Raw genomic sequence first — 21,670 nt, 5'->3', positions numbered from 1 at the left:
AACCGTCCGAGGAGGATCGCGAGCCCCGCCCACCGGCAGGAAGGGCTCATGGCCCACGAGCACGCGCCCCGTGCACCCCGCAGGGGATCACTGGACCACCTGGGCACGTGGGCCAGGTGAGGACCAACGAGGAAGAGACTTCGATGACCACACAGGTACACAAAGAGACACAAAACGACAAAAGAGACAAAAAGAAATACCTGAACAACTAACCAAGAGACACAAGCAACAACTGCGAGATTTAAACGGATCGATATTTCTGAACTATCAGAAAAAAAGAGGAACACAGAGAAATGAACTTTATGAAGCAGTCAGTTCCTCTCACATTGAGTACATTAATCACGTGCTACTGCTCCACAGCCTCCGTTACGTCACCCTACTGCCCCCACGTGGTCACTCGAGCAGCTGCATGAACAAAACCCCTCACCAAGCCTTTTGATGGACACTTCCGTCCAGGTCATTTTTTATTTTGTGTTGTTGCGTTATTTAGAATCTGTCTTTGTGATATCTTGGGTGTATTTATTATTTTCAAAGACCCAGTTGGCATCAGGAAAAGTGTAAAATATGATATTTTAGGGCTCCTGAGGTATAAAATGTCTCTTAAGCGATGAAGAAGAAGAAGAAGAGGCGGGCCGCCTTTGTGAAGAAGATGAAGAACAGACTTAAAAGAAAAATGCACGAGAAAGACAAGATAGCACGAGGCAGTTGCTAAGGGTGGTTCTATCTGAATAGAGGTTCTATCTGAATGGAGGTTCTATCTGAGGGAGGTTCTATCTGAATGGAGGTTCTATCTGATGGAGGTTCTATCTGAATGGAGGTTCTATCTGATGGAGGTTCTATCTGAATGGAGGTTCTATCTGATGGAGGTTCTATCTGAATGGAGGTTCTATCTGAGGGAGGTTCTATCTGAATGGAGGTTCTATCTGATGGAAGTTCTATCTAAATGAATGTTCTATCTGAATGGAGGTTCTATTTGAGAAAGGTTCTATTTGATGGAGGTTCTATCTGAATGGAGGTTCTATTTGATGGAGGTTCTATCTGATGGAGGTTCTATCTGATTGAGGTTCTATCTGAGTGTGGTTGTCCTGCAGTGGTCCTGCCTTACACCTGAATTACTACTCTCATTATTTGAATCATGTCTGTCATGTGTGTAAATCTTTCATGTTGTTCATGTTGCTCCGGTTCTTTCATGTTGTTCATGCTGCGGTTCTCCTTCAGGTTTCTTCCAGTTAAAATACTGATTTCCCAACACAAAGAATCTGCAGAAGAATCATCAGGTGATGATGAGGGAGATGGAGCTGATTCCAGGTACACAAACTAACCAGATTCAAGTGACACGTTACAGAATCTGAAAATGTTCCAAATCCATCCAAAGATTTACAAATGTAAACTCACTTGTCCATGTGTTTTTTCTGCACTTTATTATATATAAATTATACGTATATTTCTTTAATTTTTGTATTCTGCTTTTATCCTTAAAGTGTCTTTAAAAGAAATCTGGTTCAAAGACGTTCATGTTTAGACTCGTTTTTAACGGGATTTACAAATGCGGACGTCGTTTTTTGTGCTTTGTCGTTGTTTTAGAGGTTTACAAAGTAGAGGATGAAACGTTTCCAGGTTAAAAATCGCGTTTGATATCCGGTCAAACCGTTAAATGTCAACGTCTTTCAAACGGAAGGATGCCGGCTGGATGGAGCAGCAGACGGAGGGAAAGGAAGGTGGAGGAGGCTGGAAATCAGTATTTAACATGTTGAAGTTGCTTCTGGGCTAAATTCAGCAAAGCTGACGTCAACGTCAATCGGTTTTATTGAATAGTTACTTCCGGTTAAATCAAGACAATTCGCCAATAACTGATAAAGCATCGTTACGTCATATTTATGACGTATCTGATAAAAGCATTACTTTTGACCATAAACAGTGTGATTTAACAGAATAATCTGAGAGTCAGTGAAAACTCCAGGCTGTCATTGGAAAGTTACGTCACCTCCATCCGGCCCTCGCAGCATCGGGTAGGGAGCCGAGACCCTCTGGCCCCTCCCTCTCTCCCCCCCCACATGGACCGGAACCACGCAGCGCCACGTGACCCCGCAGCTCTGGACTGAACACACACACACACACTCCGCATCATGGCTGCGGAGGATGCGGCCGCCCGGTCCCGTGCCGGAGCTCCGCTGGCTCCCTCCCGCCTGCTGCTGCTCTCGGTGTCCGCCCTCTCGCTGCTGCTGCCCGCCCCGGCGCGCGGCTTGCTCGGCTTTCGCCCGGAGGAGACCGGCGCGGAGCTGTCCGTGGCGGACGGGGTGCTGAAAGCCACCGAGGGGACCCGCTTCATTCTGCGGGTTTATTACTCCACCTCCCCGCAGAGGCTCAACCGCACCGCGGCGACCCGCGCCAACAACGCCGCGCCCTGGATCGCCTTCATCGAAGAGCCGAGCCCCGGGCGGGAGGGACAAGTTCACCCGAAGCGGAACATGTGCATGGACAAGAACGCCAGGACGTCCGACATCGAGGTCCTGGGTTCCTTCAAGTCCGCGTCCAGTCAGAACTCGGTGCTGGTGGAGCTGCTGGCCAAGGACCTGCGCAGGGGGGAGAAGATCAAGTACTACTCCATGTGCGCTTTTGACGGATCCAAATGGGAACACTACCGGACGAGGGACTTCTGGGTGGCCGTGGAGGAGCGCTCGGCTCCCCCGGAGCTCTGGCTGCAGGTGCTGGTCTCCGTCCTGCTGCTCGGGCTCTCCGCGCTCTTCAGCGGGCTGAACCTGAGCCTGCTGGCGCTGGACCCGGTGGAGCTGCAGGTCCTCCAGAACAGCGGCACCGTCAAGGAGCAGAACTACGCGCGGAAAATCGAGTCGGTGCGTCGGCACGGCAACTACGTCCTGTGCACCCTGCTGCTGGGGACCGCCATCATCAACGCCTCGCTCGCCGTGTGGACGTGCCAGATCCTGGGCATGACCTGGGTCTCCACGGTCATCTGCGCCTTCGCCATCTTCTTCATCGGGGAGATCCTTCCGCACTCGGTGGCGTCCCGCCACGGCCTGGCCATCGCCTCCAAAACCATCTGGGTGACGCGGCTGCTGATGGTGCTCTCCTTCCCCATCTCCTACCCCATCAGCAAGCTGCTGGACCTCATCCTCAACCAGGAGATCTCCAACTTCTACACCCGGGAGAAGCTCCTGGAGATGCTGCGCGTCTCCGACCCGTACCACGACCTGGTCAAAGAGGAGCTCAACATCATCCAGGGAGCGCTGGAGCTGCGCAGCAAGACCGTGGAGGACGTGCTGACGCCGCTCACCGACTGCTTCATGCTGGCCTCGGACGCGGTCCTGGACTTCAACACCATGTCGGACATGATGCAGAGCGGCTACACCAGGATCCCGGTGTTTGAGAACGAGCGGTCCAACATCGTGGACATCCTGTTCGTCAAGGACCTGGCGTTCGTGGACCCGGACGACTGCAGCCCGCTGAAGACCATCACCCAGTTCTACAGGCACCCGCTGCACTTCGTCTTCAACGACACCAAGCTGGACGCCATGCTGGAGGAGTTCAAGAAAGGTGCGTGTGACGCGGTGTCTTGGGTTCAGCGGGTGACATCACTGAGGTCAAATCAAGCGCATTCTCAGAAGTTCATGCAAAACTATGAATGAAATGTTTGAAGTAGAGGCAAACCAACACATATTATAGATTCACAATATTAGTCATCTTCACAAACATCTCAATACCACAAGGACTTAAAAACATCAGATCTGTCCTCTGCACACTGACTCGTGTTGTCAAGCAACATCTCAGTGATTTATAGCTCAACGATGTCGTTTATCTTCACCGCAGACGAAGCATGAGATTAAAGATCCCTGAAGATACACAGAGGACATGTGGTCCACTGGAGAGGAACTTACTGGTTCCACTCTCACGCCTCCCGTCTGGGTTCAGGCTCACGGGAGGAAACAATATGAAAGATTTAAACAATGTGACCTGAACAAAAACCTTTATGACCCACATGAAGTCATCGAGTGTCTCTGGCGTCCCGTCTGGGTTCTTTAGGGGCGACTGATGCCACAAAGCCTGGTTGAGACGTGACCTGTCAATCAATTACGCTTTTTAAGACACTTGAGCATCACCTTCACACCATGTATATGAAAAACTAATATAATTCTAGAAAAGATTCAAATGTCCTCAGATTTAATCTCTAAAGCTCGGTAGTGAACGGTGTGAATGTGTTTCTGTAAATAAGCCCCCCCCCCCCCTCCCATCATACAACAACAACATCCGGAGAGCATGAGTTTGCTGCAGCAGAGGCTCAGGATCAGCTGCATCTGTCTGTATGGGGGAGCGCTGAGGGGGCGGGGTGCTCACCGACCAATCAGGGGCCTCGCTGCTGGTCCCTGCCTCCGTGCACAGTCAGCTCTTTCTGCTGGGTGAGGACAGGAGGAGAAGGAGGTGAACATGGAGAGGACACCTTGAGCCGCTTTGTTAACATTCATGGTTAGAACGTCTGGATTACTCCTCACCTTCCAGACCGAGTTCCTCCAAAAACCTATTTCAATGCAGGGATGCAATTCTAAATGAACTTCTGACCTCAACTGCTGTGTGTGTGTGTGTGTGTGTGTGTGTGTGTGTGTGTGTGTGTGTGTGTGTTTGTGTGTGTGTGTGTGTGAGAATGTCACATTCTACACAAATTGAAGATAATCTACACAGACGGGAGGATTCGAAACGTCTCTCTCTTTCTGCAACGTTGCTTTCAGCCACTGCGGCAGAAAGCAACGTTTCCTCATTCATTTCAATGTGACTCCTGCAGCAGTGGAGGCTGCAGGTGGGACACACACACACACACACACACACAGCTGCACAGCTTCTAGTGTTAAATAGAACTCCACATCAACAGCATAGATATCCGTATCATAGCTATCATGCGTGTGCAGATGTAGTCTGGAGTTTCCTGTGTGGTCTGTGACTGGTTTGAAGGAATCGAGGAAGAGGCTGATGGAGAAGGAGGAAGGACGCAGAAAAAAGAGCATGTAGCACGTTAGCCGCTAGCGCTCTCTGCTCTGCCTCTTTCACACCCGTTTGCATGTGAGGCTGACCCACTTAGCTGAATGCAGCTCTGCCAGGTTTGTGTGTGTGAGTCTGTGTGTGTGTGTGTGTGTGTGTGTGTACTATTTGGCAGAGAGGGAGTCTCAGTGAGGGAGTTGATTTGGAGCCAGTCCGTTTAGGAGGAGCTCCAAAACAAGGATCCACTCTGTGTGACTGGAGGTGTGTGTGTTTACTGTGTGCACGTGTAGTTCCCCATGTGTGTGCACGTGTAGTTCCCCATGTGTGTGCACGTGTAGTTCCCCATGTGTGTGCACGTGTGTGGCGGTTCTTTTCCCGGATCATTAGTCACTGCGGGGTCTCTCCTGCAGAAACACACACTCGTCATCGTGCTCCTCCTGGAGGTGAAGCACAGCAGCACTGCAGACCCGTGGGGGGGGGGGGGGGGGGGTCATGTGATGGGTTGTGTTTTTGCATGCAGAGAACACTGTGTGCGTTTGGGCCGCCACACCCACTCCATTCAGCTCCATCCAGCTCCATCCAGCTCCACCCACTGCAGAGCTCCCCCTCGGTGGAGGAATCTTAAAAACGACGAGACGCAGCTTTGAAGAGGAGATTTGTCAAAGTCAATTCTGCTCCTCGTGAGATGGAGCACCACACGATAACAGAAGTTACAACACCTTCAAAGTATTTCTGACTGGAGCAATGAGAACATCTGTGTGGACTTTGGCGTTGGATGTTCTGTTGTCTCAGAACAAAGAAAACAGGGCTCCACAGCATCACGTTTTCTCCAAATGAAGTAGAGGTATTTATCTAGTCGGGGTACCAAGTTGCTCTGAACATGAGATACCTTCTCATTGATGGATGCCTCTGGACCCGAAAGAAGATCAAGGCATGTGAGGCAGGCTGAAGTCGGGTTCGACCCACTTGAATCTTGTGGTTGTTTCCAGGTAAATCCCACCTGGCCATCGTGCAGCGCGTGAACAACGAGGGCGAGGGCGACCCCTTCTACGAGGTGATGGGCATCGTCACCCTGGAGGACGTCATCGAGGAGATCATCAAGTCGGAGATCCTGGACGAGACCGACCTCTACAGTGTGTTCCGCGTCAGCCTCAACGTGTGCGTGCTGGTTCCTGGGATCTGACCCTTTTTGTTTGTGTCCCGCCAGCCGACAACCGCACAAAGCGCCGCGTCTCCCACCACGAGAGGAAGCAGCAGGACTTCTCCATCTTCAAACTGTCGGAGGACGAGATGAGGGTGAACATCTCCCCTCAGCTGCTCCTGGCGACGCACCGCTTCCTGTCCACGGGTAAGAAGCCCTCGGGGGGGGGGGGGGCAGTAAGGTTGCGGGTTGGTAACGATCCTGCAGATACGAGAACATTCGGTCTCCTCTCTTCCCTCCATCAGAGGTGGAGCCCTTCAAGCCAGCTCACATCTCCGAGAAGATCTTGTTGAGGCTCATCAAACACCCGAGCGTGGTTCAGGACCTCACGTTCGACGAGAAGAACAAGCGAGCGCCGCAGCACTTCCTGTTCCAGCACAACAAGCCGGTGGACTACTTCATCCTGGTCCTGCAGGTGCCTGCTTCAAGTTCTGCTCCCAGGAACCAGCCAACGGTTCCAAGCTCACGCGCTGTTTCTGCTGCTCCAGGGTCGGGTGGAGGTGGAGTTCGGGAAGGAGGCGCTGAAGTTTGAGAACGGAGCTTTTTCTTACTACGGGGTTCCCTCCATCATGCCAGCAGGTACACACACACACACACACACACACACCATCACCTGATGGCGCCTCGTTGGTGGAAGCCGTCTTCTCGTCTCCGCTGCAGTCCACAGGTCGCCGTCCCGCTGCAGCGGTCTGGACCGCTCTGAGGCGGCGCTGTGCGGGGGCAGCGGGGCCCAGCTGAACGGAGGGGGGGGCGTCTACCTGCCGGACTACTCCGTCAGACAGCTCACGCACCTGCAGGTCATCAAGGTGACCCCCGGGGGGGTTCGATGCCGGGTCTTTGTGTTGTTGACTTCTGTTACTTTTGTACTACCCACAATCCTCTGCTCCTGTTGGTCAGATCACGCGGGGCCACTACCAGAACGCGGTGACGGCCTCCCGGATGGACAGCTCCCCGCAGACGCCCGACGCCGACGCCTGTCTGGCAGGGGGCGCCCCCCCCGCCCCCGCGCCAACGACCCCCGACCAGACCCCCACCACCCACACCCTCATGCCCCCACCCAGAGAGACCCGCACCCGAGGCCAGCAGTCCAGCGTCCCCCACAGCACCTCGCTGCTGAACGAGAGGAACCGGATAGTCCGTAAGTGTCGTATACGTCTCTGGGAGACGCCTGTCAATCACAGTAAGCCCCGAGGAGTCGCCCCCTGCTGGTCAGGAGAGAGGAAGCAGCTTTGAAGCAGAGACAAACCGGAGGGAGAAGAGCTTCATAAAAAGGCTTAATGTCTGCTTTTCCGCTGCAGGCAGCAAGTCTGATGGACAGAAGAGTCCCAGCGACTCGGTGTTCCTCAGGATGGACGAGATCCCGTACATCAGGGAGGACCGAGCAGCGAGCGACGCCCACACCGGTATCCCCCCCCCCGCCCCCCCCACGGCTACGCCCAGACACTAATGACTAACAATAAGGGCCGATAATATCCAAAGGTCCCATTTGAATTAAAACACTTTGCTGAGCAGCTTTAGAAGAGCCGACGTCTTTAGTTTCACTTCAACAGGAACAAAGCTGTTTGTCTGAAAGAGTCATAACTACGTCCCCCCCTCTTCCCCCATCTCCCCCCCCCCCCCCCTCTCTCTCTCCCTCTCAGACTCGGCCTCCGTTCCCATAGAAACGGACTCGTCTCCTTTCATCAGCAGCTTGTCTCTGAGCGGCTCGGAGGAAACGCTGGGGAGGAAACTCCTGCTCAAACTGAGTCAGTCTCTCTCTCACAAACCCTTTATTCAGACCCCCCCCCCCACCTCGCTCTGCTTTGATTAACATGCAAACTCAACACTCCTCTCCACAGCCGCCTCCCACTCAAACATACATTAGTGATTTGGAGCACTTTGTATTCTCATGAGCGCCGCTGTGTGAACACAAGCTTATGGAGCTTTAGTTTGGACAGGAAGTGCAAAGTCAGCTTTGTTAGTTCTTCATTTTGCATTTAAAATGGTCTTATGTTTATTATCACACACTGGACACCAGGCCAAATTCATTGTGTGAGTTTAGAAGCTTTGTTTTCACATCCGAATGAACCCGTTTTCCTCCTCAGGCCACAAGAAGAGGAGAAGGTCCCGCGAGGGAGAGAAGACGCCCGAGGACATCTCCTAGCAGCTGCTTCTTTGAGGCCTTCGTAAGGACCCACAGACATCAGAGTTTTATCTGAACCCCCCCCCCCCCCCTCAGTGCTGGAGGTCCATCACCAGGAACGCAACGATCTAGAAGATATATTTAAAGACATCGTCGGGTCCCAGCTTTCATCCTCACAGGCTTCTATGAAACACAATGATTTCTATGTAGATAGTTTTATACCCTGATCATGTGATCACTGCTCCAATGGATGAATGGATGAACGATGGAAGACACCAGAGATGTATTTGTACACATTGCTCCAGATGTGCACAAAGCGGCTTCCAGTTCAGGCTTTTATTTTGAAAAGATTTATGTTGTTACAGGGGAAGACACCCCCCCCCCCCCCACATGTACTATGTACTTTGAATGTCCTTTTCAAACAGGATGAAATCATCATTCGTCCTTTGATGTGCTTTTCCTTCTCCGACATGAGGTCACATGGTCCACCAGAAGGGGCGGGGCTTTGCATTAAACAAAACTACTGATCTTTCTTCTATTTCTATTTTCAGATCTTCTGGATGTTCTCTCCTCTTTCTGCTGGTCTCACAAACCAAAGTCTCCCTGCAACGATATTTTAAACATTAGTGTATCTTTACATCTATTTGTATTAAAATGTTCACAGCTTAAAGCCCCTTGTTATTAATTAACCCTGTATATATATTTTTATATATATATATAAATAAATCATATAGAGTTGTATGTGATATATAGAAATACACACACCTCGCCTCTTTAAAAAAGCCATCAGTGAACCTTCAGCTTCTCCTTCTGGTGCTGGAGGGCAAATGAAAGTCTGATTTCATCCGTTCACCATTTGAACTTCAGTTATTTTTCTCAACAAAAAAAGTGATTTCTGAAGCAGAGGATCTCCCTTTGGCTGCATGGGTTGAATGTGAACTTGAGGGTTATTTATCGGGGGGACGTCCTGAATGCAGAAGAAGCTTCTCCTGCATGCTTCAGAGAAGCTTTAACTTGTGACGCGTTTCTCCACAAACCTTCAACTCCTCTCGGACGTCTGCTGAGGGAGTTTTAAAAAACGCTGAATGCAACTTTTAGGGATTTTCTTGTTTTGTTCCCACTGAGGAGCACAGCTGTAAATAAAAGGGCTGGATTCCAACATGCGTGCGTCTCGTTGCTGTCACACCCTCACCATGATGAGCTACCAAATATGCACTGAGCAGATATAGAAGATCCACTTTGAGGAGACACTGCAGGGAAAAACACTCAATGAGGTGATTTCAAGCTGTTTGAATATGAAAATGAGAGAATATTGAAGAGTAACTCGATGGGACGGAGTTCTGACTTGTGGCACTGCAGCACAGAGGAGGAGGAGCAGGAGGAAGAGGAGGAGCAGGAGGTGGAGGAGGAGCAGGAGGTGGAGGACAGGCGGAGACGATGGGAGCAAAGAAGTCTGAAGATATTTAGTCTCATTTTACACATTAAACTGTTGGGGGACACTGTGTGTTTCACTGTCAGTTTTAACAGCGACTGTGGGGGGGGGGTCTCTAACCCTCCTCATTGGTTAATGTCAGGTCGGGGGGGGGGCACATGAAACCTGCTGAGTCACTTTGCTGCATTGAAGCCAATCAGCATGGTCCTTGGGGGTCTTCTGGGTTCCATCAGACTGCTGGAAACTTCATTTCCTGCTTTTACTCACAGAAGTAAACGTTCAGGGTCTTAATAAAAAGGACAGAACACACATGTGGTTTGTGTTTAGAATTTATTACAGGGTGAAAACTCCCCGTCCCTTTACAAGCATGTGAAGGGGGGTGTGGTCATGTGACACATTAAGGGCACACTGCGGGGGGGGGGGGGCGTTGAGGATTCTTACGGAGCAGCACAGGGCAGAAAAAGCAACATCTGGCACGAGACCTTCAAACGGCGTCACATGACAGACTCGTTACACTTCAGCGTTACGACTTGATTAATAAATAAACATATTCCATTGATGCCATGTTCAATTCTGACGGATTTCTCTCTTTACCCGTTTAGTTTCTGGCCGTCACCTGTAACCATGGCAACGTGTCACATCAACCCAGCCGTTATTTCAATTTGTTCAGTAGTACGTACGAGTCCCCTCCAGTCCTATAAATGACATCGCAGCACTTGAAATGATTTGGATAAAAACAAAAGCAAAATAAAAACATCTAAAATAGATTTATTTTTACTTTTCACATTTGTGCGTTTAAGTGTCTTCCTCAAACCATCGAACCTTCAGAACAAACAAAGCGCCTCATTGGTCGGACTGTTAAAGCCCCCGACGCAGCCCAACCGGGAGGGAGGTCAGGAGGTGATGAAGTGAGGGGGGGCGGGGGGGGGTACTTCCTGTAGGCGGCCCTCACTGCCCCTTGGTGACGGCGTCGTGGATGGACTGGGCGATGTAGTCGATGTTGGAGGTGGTCAAGCCGCACATGTTGATGCGGCCGCTCGCCATCAGGTACACGTGCTTCTCCGCTATCATGTACTGCACCTGTTTGGCTGCAGAGACACAGTCCCACACGGAGGTCATGACTACGCCCGAACCCCCCCGACATGAAGAGAGACGCGTGTGTGTGTGTGTGTGTGCGTGTGTGTGTGCGTGTTCACGCTCACGGTTCAGGCCGGTGAAGCTGAACATGCCGATCTGCTGGGTGATGTGCTCCCAGGTCCCCGGGGTCCCCAGAGCCTGCAGCTTGGCCTTCAGCTGGTCCCTCATCAGCAGGATGCGGTCCGCCATGGTCTTCACGTTACCCTTCCTATGGGGGGGGGGGGGGGGGGGGGGGGGGGGGGGGTCGATTAAGTTCACCTTCCTTCTTTGCCTCTCCTCTCCGTGTCAATCACAACTTTTACCACATTTGGTTCATTTCCAAATGCATTTGGGAAATATCTAAATTAAAAGCTAAAAGGTTTGATGCGTTCAAAGACCGAGTTGATAATGGTAGTTTACAGCGTGGGACTAACGGTGCATTGAGTGAATGACATCGTACCACTCAGCGAACAGCTCGGGGCAGTTCAGCGTCTTGCTGACGATTCGCGCTCCCTGGGACGGCGGGTTGGACCACGTGGTCCTGACGATCTTCTCCATCTGGGACAGGGTGCGGGAAAGGTTCTCGTTGTCCCGGGCAACCACGGTGAGGTTGCCGACTCTCTCGTCTGCAAAGGGAAGGAGGAGGTTTTGAAGGAGCTTCCATGAGGAGGTTTGTGTTCCTCATGTCTGTGCACTCACTGTAGAGGCCAAAGTTCTTGGAGAAGGACTGAGCTATGAAGAGCTCGAAGCCCTCTGAGACGAAGTAGCGGATGGCCCAGGCGTCTTTATCCAGGTCGCCGGAGGCGAAGCCCTGGTAGGCGGAGTCAAAGAAGGCAAACAAGCTCCTCCTCTGCAGAAAGGGGGGGGGGGAAGCACAGAGGAGGAAATGAGGACAAAGACGACGTCCCCCTGAAGCTGCTCCTGGTCGCCTTCGTGTCTTTGAGGCCTCGTTTTTTTTAATCTTCTTCAACAAGGAGAGAAAACTCAAATATGCCGAAAGACAAGCAATAAAAACGTCATTCAAAAGAAGATTACATCCCACAAACTTTGGATTTTAAATTTCACACAAGTTAAAAACACAAATGGTACCTGGAAAGCATCTTTACATCCTGCGTGCAGCTTTCTAGGTCGTCTTTAACAGAATAAAGATCTAGAGGTTTGATTCAAAGCAGGAACAGACCTACATCTTAGATTGGGTCACATGACTTCACAGACGCTGTGAGGAGCCCGGAGGGTTCTTTCCTTTACAGAACCTGGTTTGTGCAGACAGTTGATTTTTGAGGTTGAATATTAAACGTGCTCCTCCGGACGAAAAGCGGTTCTACACCTTCTGAATTTGGGGCGTTTCCTTTTCCTAAATGAATAAAACCACGTCCTTTAGAACCTGCCGGCGGGTTTTGGGGATCCGAGGCTTGATACGAATGAGCCGGAGATGAATAAACTTATAAATATTTACATCTGACATCCAGCGGCCTCCTCTCACCTTCATGATCTCTGCGATCTGCTTCCACTGGTCCCGGGTGGGGTCGGTGCCGGTGGGGTTGTGTGCGCAGGCGTGGAGGACGAAGATGGAGCGTTCCGGAGCGTTCTGTTCGTTTAACGAGGGACGGAACGTGACATCACGACACACATCACGCACACAATGGAGACCAGCGGTTAATTAAAAAAAAAAAAAAAGAAAGGCGTGAACGGTCACCTCCAGGTCCTCCAGCAGCCCGGCCAGGTCCAGGCCGCGCTCAGCAGCGTCCCAGTAGCGGTACGGACGGATGTCCTTGAAGCCGGCGTCGGCGAACACGCTGTTGTGGTTCTCTGAGAGGAAGAAGAAGATGAAGAAGCAGCAGATTATTCCAAACCGAGTCAGACCCCCGAGCTGCGTTTCCACGGGCGACCCCTCGTCTACTGACCCCAGGTGGGCGCCGACACGTAGACGGGCGTGGCCGTGTTGTTGACGCCGTTGTACCAACGCCGCAGGAACTCGGCCCCGATCCTCAGAGCGCCGGTCCCCCCCCAGGGCCTGGACCCCCCCCACCTGAGACGGGAGGAGAGAGAAACCAGGAACAAATAACCTTTTGATGAAAACAAAATAAATCAAATAACACAAGTTGATTATTCTTAATAATCAATTATAGTTAATAATAATCTTAATTATTAACATCAAAACAAATGCTAAAAGACTTAAATTAAGCAAACTGCAGAATGGTGGAGTGTCCCTTTAAGAGGTTTTTGTTTTTATATACAGCGTCTCTCACCCGGCCGTCCTTGATGGCGGCGCTGCCGTCTCCCAGGGCGACCCTGGAGGAGGCGGAGCGGAACTCGGGCAGGCCGAGGATGGGCAGGTACTCGTGGTTCAGGCCGGCGTCCTCCACGATGAGCCGCTCCACCTTCTTCACCACCGGCAGCACCCACGGCTGGCAGTCATCGGTGCGGTACGCTGGAGGGGGGGGGCAGACAAAGCGCCAGAGGAGATTCAGTTCCAGGTTCAGAGGCTGTGAGGAGAAGAACCTCCTGAAGGTCACCCTGACCCAGAGTTAAGGTTGGTAAGTCATATCTGCTCTTTTCTCTCTTCTGTGTTGATGAGTGACTCTGATCCCACTATAAACTTTGACTCCTGAAGAACTCGTGCCCCCCCCCCCCCCCCCTGCAGAGCTGTATCAGATATCCGGCCTTTAACCAGAGCTGAAGAAGCACTTTGAAAAGGTCACGCAGGCGGCTTGTCGTCGAGTGGATCTGATGTTTCAAAGAGCAGCTACGTTTTGAACGTCACCTCGTGAGTCACGACTCATCGGCTCCAAACAGACGTGTTTTCAGACCCTGAATACGTTAAAGAAGGATTCACAAAGGCAGGCAATATGGAAGTGTGATTTTTTTATACAAGAAGCATCCCCCACTTTATAGTCTGCTTTACACTACATGGACCATCATTTACTAGATGAACATCATGCTGAACAACTATAAAATGTCACTGATAACAGGACATTTAAAAGACTTGTTTGTATGGTCTGATGTCTAAAGAGAGTAAAGATGTGCGTTTGTGACTAATTATCACCAATAAATCACTAAGTCAGACAGCAAAACGTTTACCAAATGAGAAAACAGATACTAAACTTCCACATATTCAATGAGCCCTGATTGGACCTTTTTTATTGGTATTATTAGCATTGTGTTCTGCAGGTAAACAACGTGGAGATCGGTCAGACGACAACAACAACAACAACAACACAGTTGGTATTAGATACATGTAGTGGGGAAGGATGCGTTCAAGGACACATCACAGACAGCGGAAGAAGCAGCCTTGGCTGAAGCACCTGCTGTTTATTTCACATTGCTAAGCACTCCAGTCAGCGTTTTTAAAGGTAAACCGCGAAAGAGTCGTCACGAGACGAGGTTCTGCTTCTCTCAAAAGTCTCTTCCGGTGTCACATGTGTAGCATCTACATGCAGCTGTCAGCACGCTGCTAACCCTGCTAGCTAGCAGCGAAGGTCATGTGAATGTGTCGCTAGTATTTGGTAGCACGATAGCATTACGGCGCTAAAGGGGGAAGCAAGGTAGCTACATTTAAAACAGCACGGCCCGGTACGGCATTATTCACGGGGGGGGCGAACGGCTTACTGGCGAGCTAACTTCGCTTTAGCATTAGCAGCTAGGTGTCATCTCTCAATTTACCTCCGACTCCCAGATTCACCTTCTGCGGGTGGCTGTCCTCCCGGAAATCAGCACTCAGCTTGAAGACCGCGACCGGAGGAGCCAGCGGGACGTCGCTGAACACGGACATGTCTCTGAGGGCGAGGTGGGCAGCGCGGGGAGAACGGTGCTCACACGACGGGTAGACGGAGAGAGACGGGCCGGGTTCACCTTCAGCCCGCTGGTTCCGGACGGGCGGGCGACGGAGGCGTCGGTCCGTCAGCCAATAGGAAGGCGCGGCACGCGGGCGCGAGGAGAGGACAGCCAATGAGAGATGAGCTACGTTACATATGTTCGCTCCATCCCAATCCGCACTGACGGAGTGTGAGGCGCGCTCCCGCTAACTGCGTGAGGGCGAGCGCTGGATGCTGATTACCCATAAGACATTGCGATGTGACGTTACAAAGGTAAACAAAGAGGACGCCGCACGTGTGTTCAGACTGTCTATGATACAACTGATTTAAGATGGAGAAATAAACACATGAGTGAAGACAATATTTAATCATCTATTCATAAAATATAAAATGTTGTCACCAAAGCAATTTTGACACAAAAACGTAAAACTATCTAAAATTACCTCTTATTTTATGTTCAAATCATAGAGTTAAACGTACTAAATAAATAAAAGTCTAAAATGAAACATATATATATATATATATATATATATTTCACTACATGTATTTATACATTATATGTCTAATTATATTTTTTATTTTTATTTTTAAGCATTTACTGAATAAGGCTTTTTTAAATTGGTTATAACAGATAGCTGAAGATTGCGATGGATCGAAATCATTATCACTACACAGACAAGAATACAACAGTAAATATGTATGTATCCCTTATAAATACATTTTCAAAAGTGAATATACATGTGAGTGTGTATATTTTCAAGATTTATGGTAGTTTTATTTTATGGGGAATTCTCTGTTTGAAAACACCCGTGTTTGCAAAAAGTTGTACAAGTTTGTTGTACCAACAAAGAGCCGACACTGCATTACATGTGCAAAAGAACCCTAAAAGTACCCATGGATGCAGTAGTATGAACATGTGACAGCTCCTGTGTGGCCACCAGAGGCCAGTGTGACCGAGCAGAAGAAGCTGCTGAGTCACACTGACTTCACTTCAACTGGATTTAAAAGGTCCCCATCATCAAAACCAATACAGGTTATTTACAAGAAAAAATATATATATAAACCGTATTGTGTAAAATACTGAATTACAAATAACAATAACAACTGCAAATGTATTAATTATCATCCCAATATGACTTAAAAGTGCATTATGGAGCAGCATTTTAATGTGAAGCTGGTGGAGCACGAATTTTAATAAAAAAAATATCCCCTTTTCTCCTCTTATGCTCTTAAAGTGATTTTTCTTCTTGTCTTTGCTGTTTGAACAAATCTCTCTCTCTCTCTCTCTCTCTCTCTCTCTCTCTCCCTCCCCCTCTCTCTCGTTTGATGTGAGATGAATGGCTTCGGCTTCTCCACAGTCTCCACTTGCAGCCCTCCTGTAGCTAAAGTAGCACGTGTCAGTGAAGTGTATCTGTCTGACACACACACACACACAGCTCTGCCGTTGGGTGGAGACGGTGAGGCCTCCTCCTCACCTCCACCCTGTCCTTTCCCTCTCCAGAAAACACTCCGATGAACCGTCAGCAGTGTCGAGTTTCAAAGCTCCGGGCTGGAGGTGATTGAGTCAATTTGTCGACGTGACGGACGCGACGGGGCCTCGAAGTACTGAGGTCTTTATGGGTGAGAATCAGAAGTACCACAGTGCAAAAGTAACATAAAAATAGAAAGAAAGAAATCCCACATAATAACAATAATAACGATATATGTAATAAACATGTATGTTATCTCCGTCCAGGGCTTTAAAGGCTGCATCACTAGAATGTCCCACGGTGCTTGAATGCTCCACGTGACGCAGCAGTTGTTGAAAACCAAGAACCATCCGCACCAGGGAATGATAATATTAATTAGCCAAAACCAGATGACCTGATTTCCTCCAGCTTGAAAAACAGAAGCTGCCACAGCTTCTTGTTGTCAGTCGACACTCGTTATCCTGCACAAGACCCCCCCCCCCCCCCCCGACCCCCCGTGTGTGTGTGTGTGTGGCAAGGGCACGTAGGGGGCAAAGCACCTGCATAGTCACTCTCATACTGTTTCCACCCTTACACACACACACACACACAAAGACACACACACACACACACACACACCTACACACACCCTCCTTCCCGCCTAAACTTTTTTTCAAGCTTCAGATGTTTTTTTTTCTCTGCGTTTCATGTGTGAGACATCTGAAGAATCCAGAGGGAGTGTCAGTGTGTGTGTGCGTATGTGTGTGTGTGTGTGTGTGTGTGTGTGTGTGTGTGTGTGAAAGTGGACATCTTGAATATGTAAAAGTAAAGGAGGTCAGTAATTACCAGATTTGCCGAGGCCCCAAGAAGGAGGAAGACAAACAAACACACACACACACACACACCTTAACCGCCCCCCGGGGGGCCAGCCGAGGAGAGAAGTGCTGTCAGTCGGAGGAGTTGACAGCCCCCCCTCCCCCTGCCTTCCCCCTGGGGGAGACGCTAGCCAGCGCTGCTCTGACAAGCAGCTTAGTGGAAGATTCTGCCTGCTCATGCTCAGAAACCAACAAACACACACACACACACACACACAAACACACACATGACAGGGCTCAACACGGACTTTAAAGGTTGCCATTTTTTAAAACTTTAAATGTTGTTGGTGTTTTAGATGACACGTCGGCCGTAGAGATAGAATATGTAGAGAGGTAATAAAAAGCCAAGAAAACAGAGATAAACTCAATAGTTCATTATGAAAACGTCACGTCTTAAAGAGTCATTCTGTGTAGTGACCAGCAGGGGGCGACTCCTCTGCTCCCATAGACGTCTATGAGGAAATGACTCTACTTCTGTGTAGTGACCAGCAGGGGGCGACTCCTCTGCTCCCATAGACGTCTATGAGGAAATGACTCTACTTCTGTGTAGTGACCAGCAGGGGGCGACTCCTCTGCTCCCATAGACGTCTATGAGGAAATGACTCTACTTCTGTGTAGTGACCAGCAGGGGGCGACTCCTCTGCTCCCATAGACGTCTATGAGGAAATGACTCTACTTCTGTGTAGTGACCAGCAGGGGGCGACTCCTCTGCTCCCATAGACGTCTATGAGGAAATGACTCTACTTCTGTGTAGTGACCAGCAGGGGGCGACTCCTCTGCTCCCATAGACGTCTATGAGGAAATGACTCTACTTCTGTGTAGTGACCAGCAGGGGGCGACTCCTCTGCTCCCATAGACGTCTATGAGGAAATGACTCTACTTCTGTGTAGTGACCAGCAGGGGGCGACTCCTCTGCTCCCATAGACGTCTATGAGGAAATGACTCTACTTCTGTGTAGTGACCAGCAGGGGGCGACTCCTCTGCTCCCATAGACGTCTATGAGGAAATGACTCTACTTCTGTGTAGTGTCCAGCAGGGGGCGACTCCTCTGCTCCCATAGACGTCTATGAGGAAATGACTCTACTTCTGTGTAGTGACCAGCAGGGGGCGACTCCTCGGCTCCCATAGACGTCTATGAGGAAATGACTCTACTTCTGTGTAGTGACCAGCAGGGGGCGACTCCTCTGCTCCCATAGACGTCTATGAGGAAATGACTCTACTTCTGTATAGTGACCAGCAGGGGGCGACTCCTCTGGTCCCATAGACGTCTATGAGGAAATTACTCTACTTCTGTGTAGTGACCAGCAGGGGGCGACTCCTCTGCTCCCATAGACGTCTATGAGGAAATGACTCTACTTCTGTGTAGTGTCCAGCAGGGGGCGACTCCTCTGCTCCCATAGACGTCTATGAGGAAATGACTCTACTTCTCTCTTGATTTATTCCCTCAGTAAACAATGTAAACATGAGTTTATGGTCTCAGTCTCTAGTTTCAAGTCTTCTTCAACGCTCGATTTGACTCATTATTACAACTTAATAGTGAGAATGTGACATACAAGAATAAAAGCTTTATTCACTGTATCCAAGAAGGAGTGTCTCAGCGTCTCCCTGTCCCAGTGTCCCAGTGTCCCACAGTCTCTCGGTGGACGTGCTGCCATTGACAGTTAATGGGGTGTGGTTTGTCAGTGAGCTGTAGGTCTCCTTTCCTCCTCTTTTTAACGTGTGCGCACAACAACTTGTCAACGCGGTCATTTACACTGCTAAGCTGGGATCAAGACGCACACACACACACACACACGTCTCCCTTTGCTCCCGATCTGGGTCGACTCCATTGAATGTTTGAGTGTCTGACAGGAAGTGATCCGTGTCGCTTCTTACACATCAACAAGGAGAGGTGGAGGCAGAGGATGTCAGGGAGGAGGAGGGATAGGAGGAGAAGGAGGTGCTTCCACCTTCTACAGTAGGCAAATGAGGAGGAGGAGGTGTAGTGGGGGGAGGAATTGTGGAGGTCTGAACCAACATAGAGGAGACAGTGAGGAGGAGGTGGAGGAAAAGTGTTGGAGTTGGATGGATGGGTTTTGTAGAATCCAAAAGCTTCTTCATGTCATCGAAAACCAGGACAAGGAGTGAAGGTGGAGGAAGAGGACTGGAGGAGTAGTGGTGGAGACGGTGGAGGAAGAGGGGTAGTGGAGCAGTAGTGAAGGTGGAGTATTGGAGGTGGAGCGTCATCCGAACCAGCTGTTGTCATGGTTACTGAGCAGAAAGCTGCCGAACCGTCGGCCGCTTTATCCAAAGAACTCAGGAGGCCTCGCAGCAGCTGACAGGAACCGGACGTGTGTGTGCGTGTGTGTGTGTGTGTGTGCATGTGTGTGTGTGTGTGTGTGTGTGCGTGTGTGTGTGTGTGTGTGTGTGTGTGTGTGTGTGTGTCCTACACCTGGCATGCAGCGATGTCAGCAGGATTCTGTCCACTAGAGGGCATTTCTCTTCCAAACAGAGCAACAAGAAGCTCATAGAAATATGAAGACATTTGACCCTCATTGTTCGGAGGAGGAGGAGGAGGAGGAGGTGGAGGAGGTGGAGGAGGAGGAGGAGGAGGAGCCTTCCTCCTGCAGACTGAATGTGTGGACCCACACTAGATGCCATGCGTCAGTCGTTGCATGTTTTCCATGCAGAAACCCGATGAAGCTGATGAGGTGGGACTGGGACCCACCAACTGGGACCAGTCCAGCGTGTGAGGGGGGGGGGGGGTGAGTCCTGCTGGTCAGACGGTCCTCTGAGCCTGCAGCTGGGGACACATTAGTGTGTAGTTTACTGTCCCCAAATACTGTTGTTTCTTTAAAACATTCCCCTAAAAGCAGCTCTTTATTTACAGCGTCGGCGTGTGATGGAGGAGCAGCGCCCCCCCCCCCCCCCCCCAATAACAGGTTGTCACTTTGACGAGCGACGCCACAGGAGGAGAGAGCAACAGCCCGAGTCCATCCCTCCAAAACACTGTTTACTCCCAGGAAGGTCACAGGGACACACACACACACACACATGCATGGTGTGTTTGTGTGTTGACATCTTTAAAGCTTCAATGAATCATTGAAGGAAACTCAAGGACAAAGATGATCGATCCTCCTTCTTTGGTCCACGTCTGCAGCAGGAAGGAGTAGAGGAGGTGAAGGAGGGGGAAGAGCTCATCTCATTATGTTGCAGAAGAAGGAGGAGGAAGAGGAGTGTACTTCAGTTTACAGAAGCTAGTGGTGGAGAAGCATTGAGGATTCATGCAGTGAAGGAGGTGTAGTGGAGGAGAAGTTTGAGGATTAGTAGTGGACGGGGGGGGGGGGGGGGCGTTAAAGAAGGAGGAGTAGTGGAGGATAAGGTTGAGGAGGAGTGATGGCAGGTTAGTGGAGGAGAAAGTGGACCAGTGAAGGAGGTAGAGTAGTACAGGAGGACCAGTGAAGGAGGTGGTAGAGGAGGAGGAGGAGGAGGCTGGGAGCAGGGAGGATTCATGGGAGTTTTAAAGAGCCACTTCAGCTCCATCAATCACAATCGTCTATAGATAGATTGTGTAGTTGTGCACACACACATGTACACAACGAGACCACTTCCTGTCACATGAGTTATGGCTTCCCATCTCTGCGCTGAGGACAGCCGCGACCCCTCCCTGACCTTTCGGTTCTGTCTGGGGGGCTCCTCGCCTCCTGGTTTCATTCACATCAACGAGGCAGCAAACAGACGTGACCGGACCCTACTGGTCCTAAACCAGTCTGAACTGGTCCTGGACCAGTTTGCACCAGCAGAAGGACCGAGGTGCTGCTTTAACAGTCTTCAAAATCTTAATCTCTTCCCTGCAGTTTTTCTTCCTCGTCAGAAGCGGCCTACATTACCCACAATGCAACTCCACCGCCAGCAGGTTGGTCCACAGACTGGACTTCAGAAGCAGAGGAAGTCGTGATGTCACCCGATGGTTAGAGGCCTCGAGTGTGACCTCCCAAAAACCTGCATACTTATTTATTCACTTTATTTATGTTGTTAGCGATAATTTTACGCTAGTTAGCTCAAAGCTAATGTTTACACAGCATGAAGCATATTTGTGGACAGATATTTTGGTTTTATCACAGACCAGCCAATTAACGGAAGGCCAGAGGAGTCGTGAAAGATTCGTAATGGATTTGATCATCAACGCGATCTTTAAGTCATGATTCAGTGTTTATTCTCTCGTTCCCCAAAACAGACCCAGATCTTCTGCTCCTTCCTCTCTCTGGCATCGACAGAAACACCGTTTGGAGGCGTGTCTTAAATCTGGTTCATTTTTGGTCCTGCAGGGATTTTGAGTCAAATCTGCACTGACAGAGACGGTGCATCAGAGATTAAGGTTTCTTTCTTTGTGGAATAAAAGGTGACAAACTCGACTCATCCTCTGCAAAGACGCTGGATTCAACACAAACAAAGTTTTACCCTCAAAAGCTCTGATGTGAAACCGCAAGAGGAACCAAACTCCTCATCTCTCATCCTTTCATCCAGCTGGCAATCTGCTGCCAGTTTGATTTCTCTTGAATGGTTCTGAATGATATTTAATCATTTTAAAAGGTGATGCAACATTACATTACAAGGTGAATCCCCAATTGATCATTTCATCATTTTGCGCCCAAACAATTAATTTATTATTCCAACAAAATACAACTTAAAAATC

The 21,670-nt window shown here is 49.9% G+C and overlaps 2 protein-coding genes across 2 annotated transcripts; one reads left to right on the top strand and one right to left on the bottom strand.

Annotated features, from left to right (window-relative positions):
- Nucleotides 1-21: 21 nt before the first annotated feature.
- On the top strand, nucleotides 22-9,820 carry LOC119217886 (metal transporter CNNM1-like). Its single transcript, XM_037471903.2, has 12 exons — nucleotides 22-155; nucleotides 1,219-1,308; nucleotides 2,004-3,552; nucleotides 5,976-6,119; nucleotides 6,194-6,334; nucleotides 6,433-6,602; nucleotides 6,676-6,766; nucleotides 6,848-6,993; nucleotides 7,085-7,325; nucleotides 7,486-7,590; nucleotides 7,828-7,932; nucleotides 8,272-9,820. The coding sequence occupies exons 3-12, from the start codon at nucleotides 2,127-2,129 to the stop codon at nucleotides 8,328-8,330; spliced, it is 2,628 nt and encodes an 875-aa protein (XP_037327800.2). The 5' UTR covers nucleotides 22-155; nucleotides 1,219-1,308; nucleotides 2,004-2,126; the 3' UTR covers nucleotides 8,331-9,820.
- A 234-nt stretch (nucleotides 9,821-10,054) lies between these two features.
- Nucleotides 10,055-14,766, bottom strand: LOC119218019 (aspartate aminotransferase, cytoplasmic-like). The gene is given in 10 exon segments (XM_037472145.2): nucleotides 10,055-10,829; nucleotides 10,944-11,086; nucleotides 11,318-11,483; nucleotides 11,557-11,707; nucleotides 12,341-12,445; nucleotides 12,554-12,666; nucleotides 12,762-12,864; nucleotides 12,866-12,886; nucleotides 13,107-13,288; nucleotides 14,521-14,766. Coding segments are annotated over 10 exon segments (1,233 nt in total). The 5' UTR covers nucleotides 14,630-14,766; the 3' UTR covers nucleotides 10,055-10,689.
- Nucleotides 14,767-21,670: the final 6,904 nt, after the last annotated feature.

Source organism: Pungitius pungitius, chromosome 9 (assembly GCF_949316345.1).
Source record: "Pungitius pungitius chromosome 9, fPunPun2.1, whole genome shotgun sequence".
In the NCBI taxonomy this organism is placed as follows: Eukaryota; Metazoa; Chordata; class Actinopteri; order Perciformes; family Gasterosteidae; genus Pungitius; species Pungitius pungitius.
Note: the sequence above shows the minus strand (reverse complement) of the source record. Positions and strands in the feature narration are given on the sequence as shown.

Excerpts from the sequence above, each read along its gene's own strand:
- LOC119217886 (XM_037471903.2), top strand. The coding sequence starts at position 2,127 with ATGGCTGCGGAGGATGCGGCCGCCCGGTCCCGTGCCGGAGCTCCGCTG. Across the intron at positions 6,120-6,193 it reads GGACGAGACCGACCTCTACA|CCGACAACCGCACAAAGCGC; the intron begins GTGTGTTCCGCG and ends GTGTCCCGCCAG. Across the intron at positions 6,767-6,847 it reads TCCCTCCATCATGCCAGCAG|TCCACAGGTCGCCGTCCCGC; the intron begins GTACACACACAC and ends TCTCCGCTGCAG.